The sequence below is a fragment of the Cherax quadricarinatus genome, chromosome 23 (genome assembly GCF_038502225.1).
Source record: "Cherax quadricarinatus isolate ZL_2023a chromosome 23, ASM3850222v1, whole genome shotgun sequence".
Lineage (NCBI taxonomy): Eukaryota > Metazoa > Arthropoda > Malacostraca > Decapoda > Parastacidae > Cherax > Cherax quadricarinatus.
This window is the reverse complement of record NC_091314.1, coordinates 22,227,895-22,242,850: the sequence shown is the minus strand read 5'-3', so window position 1 is coordinate 22,242,850 and position 14,956 is coordinate 22,227,895. Positions and strand designations below refer to the sequence as shown.

Genomic DNA, 14,956 nt, shown 5'->3' with positions numbered 1-14,956 from the left:
CAGTTCCAGCTGCTTTACCCCCTTTCATTTTACGTAATGCCTCACGTACCTCCCCCACACTTACATTCTGCTCTTCTTCACTCCTAAAAGATGGTATACCTCCCTGACCAGTGCATGAAATTACTGCCTCTGTTTCTTCCTTAACATTTAAAAGTTCCTCAAAATATTCTCGCCATCTACCCAATACCTCCATCTCCCCATCTACTAACTCCCCTACTCTGTTTTTAACTGACAAATCCATATTTTCCCTAGGCTTTCTTAACTTGTTTAACTCACTCCAAAATTTTTTCTTATTTTCATTAAAATTTCTTGACAGTGCCTCTCCCACTCTATCATCTGCTCTCCTTTTGCACTCTCTCACCACTCTCTTTACCTTTCTTTTACTCTCCATATACTCTGCTCTTCTTATAACACTTCTGCTTTGTAAAAACCTCTCATAAGCTACCTTTTTCTCTTTTATCACACCCTTTACTTCATCATTCCACCAATCACTCCTCTTTCCTCCTGCCCCCACCCTCCTATAACCACAAACTTCTGCCCCACATTCTAATACTGCATTTTTAAAACTATTCCAACCCTCTTCAACCCCCCCACTACTCATCTTTGCACTAGCCCACCTTTCTGCCAATAGTCGCTTATATCTCACCCGAACTTCCTCCTCCCTTAGTTTATACACTTTCACTTCCCTCTTACTTGTTGTTGCCACCTTCCTCTTTTCCCATCTACCTCTTACTCTAACTGTAGCTACAACTAAATAATGATCCGATATATCAGTTGCCCCTCTATAAACATGTACATCCTGGAGCCTACCCATCAACCTTTTATCCACCAATACATAATCTAATAAACTACTTTCATTACGTGCTACATCATACCTTGTATATTTATTTATCCTCTTTTTCATAAAATATGTATTACTTATTACCAAATTTCTTTCTACACATAGCTCAATTAAAGGCTCCCCATTTACATTTACCCCTGGCACCCCAAATTTACCTACTACTCCCTCCATAACATTTTTACCCACTTTAGCATTAAAATCCCCAACCACCATTACTCTCACACTTGATTCAAAACTCCCCACGCATTCACTCAACATTTCCCAAAATCTCTCTCTCTCCTCTACACTTCTCTCTTCTCCAGGTGCATACACGCTTATTATAACCCACTTTTCACATCCAATCTTTATTTTACTCCACATAATCCTTGAATTAATACATAAACCTGTTCACTGGTATTATTTCACTGAAGGATGGGGTACAAATTAGCCGATCTGTGGACCAGTATGCTTTTATATTATGCTTATAGACGTGAGGCATAAGCATTATTGTTGCAAAAAGCAAATACATTTCTGCAACAGTCGTCTCTTTCCACCTGTGTAGTCTTGACTGTGGTGATAAGATAGTATTTGCCATGGTGTACTGAAAATACTTATTACTTTCCCTGACAATAATTTCCATCAATGGCTGGTCAAAGAATTCCAGTTCATTGGCCGTGGTTCCAAGGGGACAGGTAGGTAGAATTCCACTTTGAGAGTCATCAAAGTGGTGAGGACTGGGAACAAAATTGGGATTTTGCTGCCAATCCCAGATACGGTTTGCTGGTGGATACTGGACATCATAGGCTGGTTGTACGGGTGGTTGTGGCGGGCTGGTGGCTGACGCTCCGCTTTGTCCTTGAACTGACGAGTCAGCAGCGTGGGTCCCCGCGTGGCACAGCGAGTCACGCATGGCGGTGCCACTACCACCACCAGCCCCACTAACACCATCCACTGATGTCTGTGGCCCATCCATGCCAAGTGTAGCCACATCATCCTCACTATCACTACCTAAAATGGGTGTAGGGCCACGGGATGTACTCCGTCCCCTGGGCACAGCATAGGGTACACTACCCAAGCGCATGCGGCGGCAAACATACCGACGCTTCACTGGTGAATATGTTTCCTCACTATCACTACTCGAATGATCGTCGAGCGCAATAAAATCACAATCCACGTCAGAATCATCGTCATTACTGAAGTCAGAGGCCAGGCCATGGGAAAATATTAGTTTTCTCTTACGTTTAGGAACACCCGACCGTGAGTCACGAGTGCCCACACCAGAGGTAGAAGGTCGAGGATCGTCGGGGTTTTCTGCACCATTATCGATATCCTGGTCATTATTTTCGGTCACTAACTTATCAAAGCCGTAGAATTCGTCTTCATTTCCACTTCCATCAGTGTCAGAACTATCAGACAGGAAGAGGAGAGTCCCAATTTTCCGGGGAGTGAGAGCTGACTTGCGACGAGGCATGGTGAACAAGGGTGACTGAGGCGGCGTTCCCACAATGCTATGCAGGCGCCTAGATTTTTTGTTTACGGCGCACACCCACGGCGCAGACCCATTCTCTCACATGTAGGCCTATGAGCGTTTTCTCGCTAAATTTGACGGTGCTAGAATTTTGGCGTAGATCTACGGTTTGGACATTCACCGACCAGCCGTAGATCTACGGGACGGACCCTGAAAGGGTTAACCCCTTCAGGGTCCAAGGCCAAAATCTGAAGTGGTGCTCCAGTGTCCAAGAAATTTTGAAACAAAAAAAAATTATTTTTTCTTACAGAATTAAAGAGCATATTTTTGTGAAGGTAATAAGGCAAAAAAAAAAAATTCTGATCAGTACTTACCGAGATACAGTGCCAAGAAGTTTGTCAGAAATGATGTGGTGGCAGCAACATCGACGAATTCCACATACGCGCATTACATTATTTTGCGGTTTTTACATTTTTTCTTTTCCAATTTTTTTCTATTCCTACTAACATTTGGGGCCTGAGAGACCAATACTTTATATAATGTATATATATAAACTCACTGTATTGAACACAATAACCGCACTAAAGTTATTGTATTATTGTTTACCACTTTTGTTTATTACAATAAACATGCACAAATCTTGTATAATACTAATGTTCTATCATATATTTACATATTTACAATCACTGGACATGGTTTTAGAACTGCTGGAGCTTGTGGAACTCCTTGAAACAAGGCACCATGCACAGAGGCACCTTACATTCCTCACACATAAACCGAGTGTCTTTGCGTCTTTGTTGCCATCGTTTTGTTTGTGCACAGACGATGCATCTCTTCTGAGCAAATTTCTTCTGAGTTGAAGGAAGTTGTATTATGAAATGATCACCTTCCCTCCTCAAACGCTTGGGTATATCCTGAGTAATTCGAGGACCTTGTTGTATAGCAGGTGTTCTTACCTGGTACTTCATTATGAATTGTCTGACAATAGACAAACAAAATTCACCATACGGTGGTCTGTTGCCAGTCTTTATTTGGTACATATTATATGCATTCAGCATTGAAATGTCCACGAGATGGAAGAAAAGTTTCATGTACCACTTGTAACTCTTACGAACACAGTCAACAAAACCAATCTGCATGTCACATTTGTCAACCAAGCGCATGTTTTGTGTATAATCAATCACTGTCACTGGTTTTCGAATACGTTCATTAGTCACTAGATCAACTTTGCCACTGTCTTGCATTTCATTACGGTGAATGGTTGTCAACAATGTGACATCTCACTTGTCATGCCACCGTAATGCCATGATGTCATTGGCAGTAAACACCTGCACGTCATCACCACGAGCACCTGCGTTGAGCCTGGGCATATGTTTACGATTAGAACGCACTGTGCCACACACATCTGTCTTGTTCACTCGCATGAAATCACTGAGTAAAGGGCTTGTGTACCAGTTATCGGTATATAATGTATGCCCCTTACCAAGATAAGGTGCCATCATGTTTCTCACTACGTCACCTGAGATACCCAATAACATCTTGGTATCTTTCAATGTTTTACTACCCGTGTATACAACAATATCCAACACCAGGCCACTGTCACAATCAGAGTACAGTTTTATACCAAAGCATTTCCTCTTGCTCGGTATATACTGCTTGAATGACAGTCTACCTTTGAACAAAATCAAAGACTCGTCAATTACAAGATTCTTGAATGGATAAAAGTATATACTGAACTTTTGTTTGAGATACATGAAAACATTTCTAATCTTGTATAACCTGTCACTTCTGTCAGGCCTGGTTTTGTCAGAGAAGTGCAACATACGTAAGAGTAAGATAAACCTGTTCACTGGTATGATTTCACTGAAGACCGGGGTAGAAATTAGCCGATCTGTGGACCAGTATGCTTTTATATTATGCTTATACACATGAGGCATAAGCATTATTGTTGCAAAAAGCAAATACATTTCTGCAACAGTCGTCTCTTTCCACCTGTGTAGTCTTGACTGTAGTGATAAGATCGTATTTGCCATGGTGTACTCAAAATACTTATTACTTTCCCTGACAATAGTTTCCATCAATGGCTGCTCAAAGAATAATTCAAAGAATTCCAGTTCATTGGCCGTGGTTCCAAGGGGACAAGTAGGTAGAATTCCACTTTGAGAGTCATCAAAGTGGTGAGGCTTGGGAACAAAATTGGGATTTTGCTGCCAATCCCACATACGGTTTGCTGGTGGATACTGGACATCATAGGCTGGTTGTGCGGGTGGTTGTGGTTGTGGTGGGCTGGTGGCTGATGCTCCGCTTTGTCCTTGAACTGACGAGTCAGCAGCGTGGGTCCCAGCGTGGGCTGGTGAGTCACGCATGGCGGTGCCACTACCATCACCACTAACACCATCCACTGATGCCTGTGGTCTATCCATGCCAAGTGTAGCCACATCATCCTCACTATCACTACCTAAAACTGGTGTAGGGCCACGGGATGTACTCCGTCCCCTGGGCACAGCATAGGGTACACTACTCGAGCGCATGTGGCAGCGAACGTACCGACGCTTCACTGGTGAATATGATTCCTCACTATCACTACTCGAATGATCGTCGAGCGCAATAAAATAACAATCCACGTCACTATCATCATCATTACTGAAGTCAGAGGCCTGGCCACGCGAAAATATTAGTTTTCTCTTGCGTTGAGGAACAACCGACCGTGAGTCACGAGTGCCCACACCAGAGGTAGAAGGTTGTGGATCGTCAGGGTTTTCTGCACTATTATCGATATCCTGGTCATTCTTTTCAGTCACTAACTGATCAAAGCCATAGAATTCGTCTTCATTTCCACTTCCATCAGTGTCAGAACTATCAGATAGGAAGAGGAGAGTCCCAATTTTCCGGGGAGTGAGAGATGACTTGCGACTAGGCATGGTGAACAAGGGTAACTGAGCCGGCGTTCCCACAATGCTATGCGGGCGCCTAGATTTTTTGTTTATGGCGCACACCCACCACGCAGACCCGTTCTCTCACATGTAGGCCTATGAGCGTTTTTGCGCTAAATTTGACGGCGCTAGAATTTTGGCGTAGATATACGGTTTGGACACTCAACATGAAGCTGTAGATCTACGGGACGGACCCTGAAAGGGTTAAATTTTTGGACCCTGGTGTGCACTTTGAAATTTGGCCTCTGGACCCTGAAAGGGTTAATGGTGAGCAGATTTAGACTCCTGAAAATTGGTGGAGTATGCTGGCGGGAGTGGGAATTCGTTATCATTCTTACTGCTGCCTTTTGCTGGGTTATGAGGGGTTTTAGGTGATTGGATGTTGTTGATCCCCATGCACAAATTCCATATGTAAGATAAGGGTATATGAGTGTATGGTACAGTGCCAAGAGAGCTGATTGTGGAACGTAGTACCTTATCTTTGATAGTATACCTACAGTCTTGGAGATTTTCTTGGTGATTTGCTGTATGTGTGTCCTGTACTTAAGGCTACTGTTAAGTTGGATACCTAGGAATTTTCCCTCTGAGTCTTGTGACTGATGATCCATTTAGCATTATGTTAATCGGATCATTTGCAGCTTTGTTTCCAAACTGAATGAAATAGGTTTTATCAGTATTCAGGGGAAGTTTATTAGTCATTGATGAATTGATGAAGGGAAAAAGGTGAGTGGTGCGTTGGGGTATATGTGGAGACAAAAAACATTACCTATGGAGGCAAAGAAGGGAATGTATGAAAGTATAGTGGTACCAACACACTTATATGGGTGTGAAGCTTGGGTTGTAAATGCTGCAGCAAGAAGATAAGAGGCAGTTGAGATGTCCTGTCTAAGGGCAGTGTGTGGTGTAAATATTATGCAGAAAATTCGGAGTGTGGAAATTAGACGGTGTGGAGTTAATAAAAGTATGTCAGAGGGGATGTTGAGGTGGTTTGGTCATTTAGAGAGAATGGATCAAAGTAGAATGACATGGAGAGCGTATAAATCTGTAGGGGAAGGCAGACAGGGTAGGGGTCGTCCTCGAAAAGGTTGGAGGGAGGGGGTGAAGGAGGTTTTGTGGGCGAGGGGCTTGTACTTCCAGCAAGCGTGCGTGAGAGTGTTAGATAGGAGTGAATGGAGATGAATGGTATTTGGGACCTGACGAGCTGTTGGAGTGTGAGCAGGGTAATATTTAGTGAAGGGATTCAGGGAAACCAGTTATTTTTATATAGTTGGACTTGAGTCCTGGAAATGGGAAGTACAATGCCTGCACTTTAACCCCTTGACTGTCGCAACCCCAAATCCTGAGGTGTCTCCTGGTGTTGCAAAATTTAAAGAAAACAAAATTTTTTTTATTCTTATGAAATGATAGAGAATCTTTTCTCGATTGTATTGACACGAAAAGAACGAAATTTGATGGAAAACTGACGGAATTACGCTTTCACGAAGTTAGCGACCTCGGCGATATTTACGAATTGGTTATTTTGCCCACTTTGAGCCCTATTTTCGGCTAATTCCATTGTTCCAGTCGATCAAACTCATAGCTATTTCTCTAGAACTCCATTAAAAAATATGACAATTTCAAAATAGGGTCCAGAATGAACAATGCAGACATTTCTGGCTCTAAAATGACATTTTCTTTGTTCATCAGTTACGTCTCCAGGCCCCTCTGATATTACTCTTGCATTCTATTTTTTATTTTTATTCAAACAAAAATAGAAGATTTACTGTTATGCAGACTACTGCAATATTGTAATAATTGTATAAATAATGTCAACCCATTCATAACTGCATATTAGAATGGCTACTTGGACATTTATTGGAAAATGACATCATTTTTTTCTTTTGAACATTGGCAAAAATTAGTAATTTTCCCTACTTTGAGCTCCATTTCAAGGTTCTTTTTCATAATAAAACTAATCAAAATCACCTCTATTTCTATAATATGTTTTCCATTTATCAAATGACACCAAGAAAACGAGAATACAACCATAAATACTATATGAAAATAGACCCCAGAGTTGGCATTTTAATTAAAAAATGGTTGGGAGGTTTTTTTCCTCGTTATGCACTGCGTGCTGCAGGATTTTTTTATATGGTGCACACAGACCCATTCTCTCAAATGTGGGCCAACCAGCTCTCTCCTGCTTGATTTGAAGCCGCTAGAATTTATGAGTATGTATGTCAAAAACGGTAGCTCGTAAGACGTATATGTACGACCAAAAGGGTTAAAGGAGGGGTTTGGGATATTGGCAGTTTGGAGGGATATGTTGTGTATCTTTTTACGTATATGCTTCTAAGCTGTATTCTGAACAAAAACAGTGATTGTGTGTGAGTGAGGTGAAAGTGTTGAATGATGATGAAAGTATTTTCCTTTTGGGGATTTTCTTTCTTTTTGGGTCGCCCTGCCTTGGTGGGAGACAGCCTATTTGTTAAAAAGAAAAATATGTATATATATATATTTTCTCTTTTTTTTTTTTAATACGCTGGCCGTATCCCACCGAGGTGGGGTGGCCCAAAAGGAAACATGAAAGTTTCTCCTTTTACATTTAGTAATATATACAGAAGGGGTTACTAGCCCATTGCTCCCAGCATTTTAGTCGCCTCTTACAACACGCATGACTTACGGAGGAAGAATTCTATTCCACTTCCCCATGGAGGTAAGAGGAAATAAACAAGAACAAGAACTAGTAAGAAAATATAAGAAACTCCAGCGGGGTGCATGTATATATGCTTGTACATGTATGTGTAGTGTGACCTAAGTGTAAATAGAAGTAGCAAGACGTACCTGAAACCTTGCGTGTTTGTGAGACAGAAAAATGGACACCAGCAATCCTACCATCATGTAAAATAATTACAGGCTTTTGTTTTACACTCACTTGGCAGCACGGTAGTACCTCCCTTGACGGTTGCTGTCTACCAACCTACTACCTATGATATATATATATATTTTTTTTTTTTTTCAACAAGTCGGCCGTCTCCCACCGAAGCAGGGTGACCCAAAAAAGAAAGAAAATCCCCAAAAAGAAAATACTTTCATCATCATTCAACACTTTTGCCACACTCACACATTATCACTGCTTTTGCAGAGGTGCTCAGAATACAACAGTTTAGAAGCATATACGTATAAGATACACAACATACCCCTCCAAACTGCCAATATCCCAAACCCCTCCTTTAAAGTGCTTCCCATTTCCAGGACTCAAGTCCGACTATATGAAAATAACCGGTTTCCATGAATCCCTTCACTAAATATTACCCTGCTCACACTCCAACAGATCGTCAGGTCCCAAGTATCATTCGTCTCCATTCACTCCTATCTAACACGCTCATGCACGCTTGCTGGAAGTCCAAGCCCCTCGCCCACAAAACCTCCTTTACCCCCTCTCTCGAACCCTTTCGAGGACGACCCCTACCCCTCCTTCCTCCTCTACAGATTTATATGCTTTCCATGTCATTCTACTTTGATCCATTCTCTCTAAATGACCAAACCACCTCAACAACCCCTCTTCTGCCCTCTGACTAATGCTTTTATTAACTCCACACCTTCTCCTAATTTCCACACTCCGAATTTTCTGTTTAATATTTACACCACACATTGCCCTTAGACAGGACATCTCCACTGCCTCCAACCTTCTCCTCGCTGCTGCATTTACCACCCAAGCTTCACATCCATATAAGAGTGTTTGTACTACAATACTTTCATACATTCCCTTCTTTGCCTCCATAGATAACGTTTTTTTACTCCACATATACCTCAACGCACCACTCACCTTTTTTCCCTCATCAATTCTATGATTAACCTCATCCTTCGTAAATCCATCCGCCGACACGTCAACTCCCAAATATCTGAAAACATTCACTTCTTCCATACTCCTCCTCCCCAATTTGATATCCAATTTTTCTTTATCTAAATCATTTGATACCCTCATCACCTTACTCTTTTCTATGTTCACTTTCAACTTTCTACCTTTACACACATTCTCAAACTCATCCACTAACCTTTGCAATTTTTCTTTAGAATCTCTCATAAGCACAGTATCATCAGCAAAAAGTAACTGTGTCAATTCCCATTTTGAATTTGATTCCCCATAATTTAATCCCACCCCTCTCCCGAATACCCTAGCATTTACTTCTTTTACAACCCCATCTATAAATATATTAAACAACCATGGTGACATTACACATCCCTGTCTAAGACCTGCTTTTACCGGGAAGTATTCTCCTTCTCTTCTACACACCCTAACCTGAGCCTCACTATCCTCATAAAAGCTCTTTACAGCATTTAGTAACTTACCACCTATTCCATATACTTGCAACATCTGCCACATTGCTCCTCTATCCACTCTATCATATGCCTTTTCTAAATCCATAAATGGAATAAAAACTTCCCTACCTTTATCTAAATACTGTTCACATATATGCTTCAATGTAAACACTTGATCTACACATCCCCTACCCACTCTGAAGCCTCCCTGCTCATCCGCAATCCTACATTCTGTCTTACCTCTAATTCTTTCAATTATAACCCTACCGTATACTTTTCCTGGTGTACTCAGTAAACTTATTCCTCTATAATTTTTACAATCTCTTTTGTCCCCTTTTCCTTTATATAAAGGGACTATACATGCTCTCTGCCAATCCCTAGGTACCTTCCCCTCTTTCATACATTTATTAAACAAAAGTACCAACCACTCCAACACTATATCCCCCCCTGCTTTTAACATTTCTGTCATGATCCCATCAGTTCCAGCTGCTTTACCCCCTCTCATTCTACGTAATGCCTCACGTACCTCCACCACACTTACATTCTGCTCTTCTTCACTCCTAAAAGATGGTATACCTCCCTGGCCACTGCATGAAATTACCGCCTCCCTTTCTTCCTCAACATTTAAAAGTTCCTCAAAATATTCTCAACATGTACCTAATACCTCCCTCTCCCCATCTACTAACTCCCCTACTCTGTTTTTAACTGACAAATCCATACTTTCCCTAGGCTTTCTTAACTTGTTTAACTCACTCCAAAATTTTTTCTTATTTTCATTAAAATTTCTTGACAGTGCCTCTCCCACTCTTTCATCTGCTCTCCTTTTGCACTCTCTCACCACTCTCTTTACCTTTCTTTTACTCTCCATATACTCTGCTCTTCTTATAACACTTCTGCTTTGTAAAAACCTCTCATAAGCTACCTTTTTCTCTTTTATCACACCCTTTACTTCATCATTCCACCAATCACTCCTCTTTCCTCCTGCCCCCACCCTCCTATAACCACAAACTTCTGCCCCACATTCTAATACTGCATTTTTAAAACTATTCCAACCCTCTTCAACCCCACCCCACTACTCATCTTTGCACTAGCCCACCTTTCTGCCAATAGTCGCTTATATCTCACCCGAACTTCCTCCTCCCTTAGTTTATACACTTTCACCTCCCTCTTTACTTGTTGTTGCCACCTTCCTCTTTTCCCATCTACCTCTTACTCTAACTGTAGTTACAACTAAATAATGATCCGATATATCAGTTGCCCCTCTATAAACATGTACATCCTGGAGCCTACCCATCAACCTTTTATCCACCAATACATAATCTAATAAACTACTTTCATTACGTGCTACATCATACCTTGTATATTTATTTATCCTCTTTTTCATAAAATATGTATTACTTATTACCAAATTTCTTTCTACACCTAGCTCAATTAAAGGCTCCCCATTTACATTTACCCCTGGCACCCCAAATTTACCTACTACTCCTTCCATAACATTTTTACCCACTTTAGCATTGAAATCCCCAACCACCATTACTCTCACACTTGATTCAAAACTCCCCACGCATTCACTCAACATTTCCCAAAATCTCTCTCTCTCCTCTACACTTCTCTGTTCTCCAGGTGCATACACGCTTATTATAACCCACTTTTCACATCCAATATATATATATATATATATATATATATATATATATATACACACACACACACACACAGTGGACCCCCAACCAATGACTTTAATCCTTTCCAGAGAGCTAGCCTTTAGTCGAATTAGCCGTAGAACTATGTGAGGGGACCCTGGCTTGAGTGATATACAGTAGTTCTATGTGATGGCCACTAAAAGGGCTAATTGGACAACAGATGAGGCTCTTGTGTTCAAATTTGGGTGAGCAGAGGCATTGTGGCCAAAGCTCTCCAATAATGCAGTCACCTTAGCATTTTAAATTTTATTAAAATTACTCTATTTGGTGTATTGCTACAATTCTTTCTGCATTTGTACTTAAGGAATAATATGCTTAGATTTAAGTTTTGCAATCCAACTATTAATCACTGTAAACTGTGTTGTCCCTAATCTGGAGGGCAATTCCTGCCTCTGCATTCCCTGTCTTGGAGCTTTAAGCTCCTCATTTTGGCACCCCCACTCTGAAAGGTTATCCATTTCTACGCTGCATCATACACTAATTTGGTTGCCTCAAAATTTTCTTTGTACTGTACATCCACTCCCAAAAGTCTGAGTTTCTTGCTTTGTTTTATAAAATTTAAAATATTGTACAATTACTTGAACTTCTTAATCATGAAAAAAAAAAAAAAGCTAATGGAGATGTTAAGCAAAACATGAATATGTGCAGTTACAATAGCTAACAAAATTTCTTCTGGAATTTTTAATCTTTTGTTACTGTAAACTTTCAGGCACAGAGATTGTCTGAAGAAGCTCATTCTGTTGGGAGTTTAGTGATGACGCGGGTATCTGCCGAGCTCAAGATGGCACGTTCCCTTGTACGTCTGGCAGAGATACAGGCTACACTCCATGAACAAAGGTGTGTTCAGAATTGTTTATTAAATATAACTCTGGTCTGCACATCAGAAGATCTCGAGTGAACATTTTATACTGGGGCTTGGATGACAGTGTAACAGGAATCATAAAAATGGAAGGTGCAAGGACACATTAAGAAAGGAACTCTTGAAGATAGGAGAAATTAATTAGAAAATATAATTAAGATAGTTATTTTATAGGAGTTTTTGCCATTGCCCTTTCTGCTTGTAACTAGACATAAACATAATACAGCCTCTCCTTGCTTTAGTGACATACTCATTTACCAATGACTCAGACTTACAACGGGCTCTTTGACCAGTATGCATACCTAAATAATGTATATTAGAGCTGATTTCCTCTGTTCTGTTTATTGAAATATACAGTACACTACTCTATAAACTCTTAAAAATATATTAAAATGTTATAAACTGTTTTGCATGATGGAAGGATTGCTGGTTTCTTTTTTGTCTCATAAACACGCTAGATAACAGGGATATCTTGCTACTCCTACTTACACTTTGGTCACACTTCACAGACATGCACATGCATATATATATACATACATCTAGGTTTTTCTCCTTTCTCTAAATAGCTCTTGTTCCTCTTTATTTCTTCTATTGTCCATGGGGAAGTGGAAAAGAATCCTTCCTCCGTAAGCCATGCGTGTCGTATGAGGCGACTAAAATGCCGGGAGCAATGGGCTAGTAACCCCTTCTCCTGTAGACATTTACTAAAAAAGAGAAGAAGAAAAACTTTATAAAACTGGGATGCTTAAATGTGCGTGGATGTAGTGCAGATGACAAGAAACAGATGATTGCTGATGTTATGAAGGAAAAGAAGTTGGATGTCCTGGCCCTAAGCGAAACAAAGCTGAAGGAGGTAGGGGAGTTTCAGTGGGGGGAAATAAATGGGATTAAATCTGGAGTATCTGAGAGAGTTAGAGCAAAGGAAGGGGTAACAGTAATGTTGAATGATCAGTTATGGAAGGAGAAAAGAGAATATGAATGTGTAAATTCAAGAATTATGTGGATTAAAGTAAAGGTTGGATGCGAGAAGTGGGTCATAATAAGCGTGTATGCACCTGGAGAAGAGAGGAATGCAGAGGAGAGAGAGAGATTTTGGGAGATGTTAAGTGAATGTATAGGAGCCTTTGAACCAAGTGAGAGAGTAATTGTGGTAGGGGATCTGAATGCTAAAGTAGGAGAAACTTTTAGAGAGGGTGTGGTTGGTAAGTTTGGGGTGCCAGGTGTAAATGATAATGGGAGCCCTTTGCTTGAACTTTGTATAGAAAGGGGTTTAGTTATAGGTAATACATATTTTAAGAAAAAGAGGATAAATAAGTATACAAGATATGATGTAGGGCGAAATGACAGTAGTTTGTTGGATTATGTATTGGTAGATAAAAGACTGTTGAGTAGACTTCAGGATGTACATGTTTATAGAGGGGCCACATATATATCAGATCACTTTCTAGTTGTAGCTACACTGAGAGTAAAAGGTAGATGGGATACAAGGAGAATAGAAGCATCAGGGAAGAGAGAGGTGAAGGTTTATAAACTAAAAGAGGAGGCAGTTAGGGTAAGATATAAACAGCTATTGGAGGATAAATGGGCTAATGAGAGCATAGGGAATGGGGTCGAAGAGGTATGGGGTAGGTTTAAAAATGTAGTGTTAGAGTGTTCGGCAGAAGTTTGTGGTTACAGGAAAGTGGGTGCGGGAGGGAAGAGGAGCGATTGGTGGAATGATGATGTGAAGAGAGTAGTAAGGGAGAAAAAGTTAGCATATGAGAAGTTTTTATAAAGTAGAAGTGATGAAAGGAGGGAAGAGTATATGGAGAAAAAGAGAGAGGTTAAGAGAGTGGTGAAGCAATGTAAAAAGAGAGCAAATGAGAGAGTGGGTGAGATGTTATCAACAAATTTTGTTGAAAATAAGAAAAAGTTTTGGAGTGAGATTAACAAGTTAAGAAAGCCTAGAAAACAAATGGATTTGTCAGTTAAAAATAGGAGAGGAGAGTTATTAAATGGAGAGTTAGAGGTATTGGGAAGATGGAGGGATTATTTTGAGGAATTGTTAAATGTTGATGAAGATAGGGAAGCTGTGATTTCGTGTATAGGGCAAGGAGGAATAACATCTTGTAGGAGTGAGGAAGAGCCAGTTGTGAGTGTGGGGGCAGTTCGTGAGGCAGTAGGTAAAATGAAAGGGGGTAAGGCAGCCGGGATTGATGGGATAAAGATAGAAATGTTAAAAGCAGGTGGGGATATAGTTTTGGAGTGGTTGGTGCAATTATTTAATAAATGTATGGAAGAGGGTAAGGTACCTAGGGATTGGCAGAGAGCATGCATAGTTCCTTTGTATAAAGGCAAAGGGGATAAAAGAGAATTCAAAAATTATAGGGGGATAAGTCTGTTGAGTATACCTGGCAAAGTGTATGGTCGAGTTATTATTGAAAGAATTAAGAGTAAGACGGAGAATAGGATAGCAGATGAACAAGGAGGCTTTAGGAAAGGTAGGGGGTGTGTGGACCAGGTGTTTACAGTGAAACATATAAGTGAACAGTATATAGATAAGGCTAAAGAGGCCTTTGTGGCATTTATGGATTTGGAAAAGGCGTAAGACAGGGTGGGTAGGGGGGCAATGTGGCAGATGTTGCAGGTGTATGGTGTAGGAGGTAGGTTACTGAAAGCAGTGAAGAGTTTTTACAAGGATAGTGAGGCTCAAGTTAGAGTATGTAGGAAATAGGGAAATTATTTCCCAGTAAAAGTAGGCCTTAGACAAGGATGTGTGATGTCACCGTGTTTGTTTAATATATTTATAGATGGGGTTGTAAGAGAAGTAAATGCGAGGGTCTTGGCAAGAGGCGTGGAGTTAAAAGATAAAGAATCACACATAAAGTGGGA

General features: G+C 40.6%; 1 protein-coding gene across 2 annotated transcripts in view; it reads left to right on the top strand.

The window, feature by feature from the left end:
* wcy (WW domain-containing adapter protein with coiled-coil wacky) overlaps nucleotides 1-14,956 on the top strand; it is a 235,902-nt gene that overhangs the window by 196,221 nt on the left and 24,725 nt on the right. For both annotated transcript variants that reach the window (XM_070088011.1, XM_070088012.1), the window contains one exon: nucleotides 11,936-12,063. In XM_070088011.1, coding sequence (XP_069944112.1) covers nucleotides 11,936-12,063 — 128 coding nt within the window. The remainder of the gene's footprint in view (nucleotides 1-11,935; nucleotides 12,064-14,956) is intronic.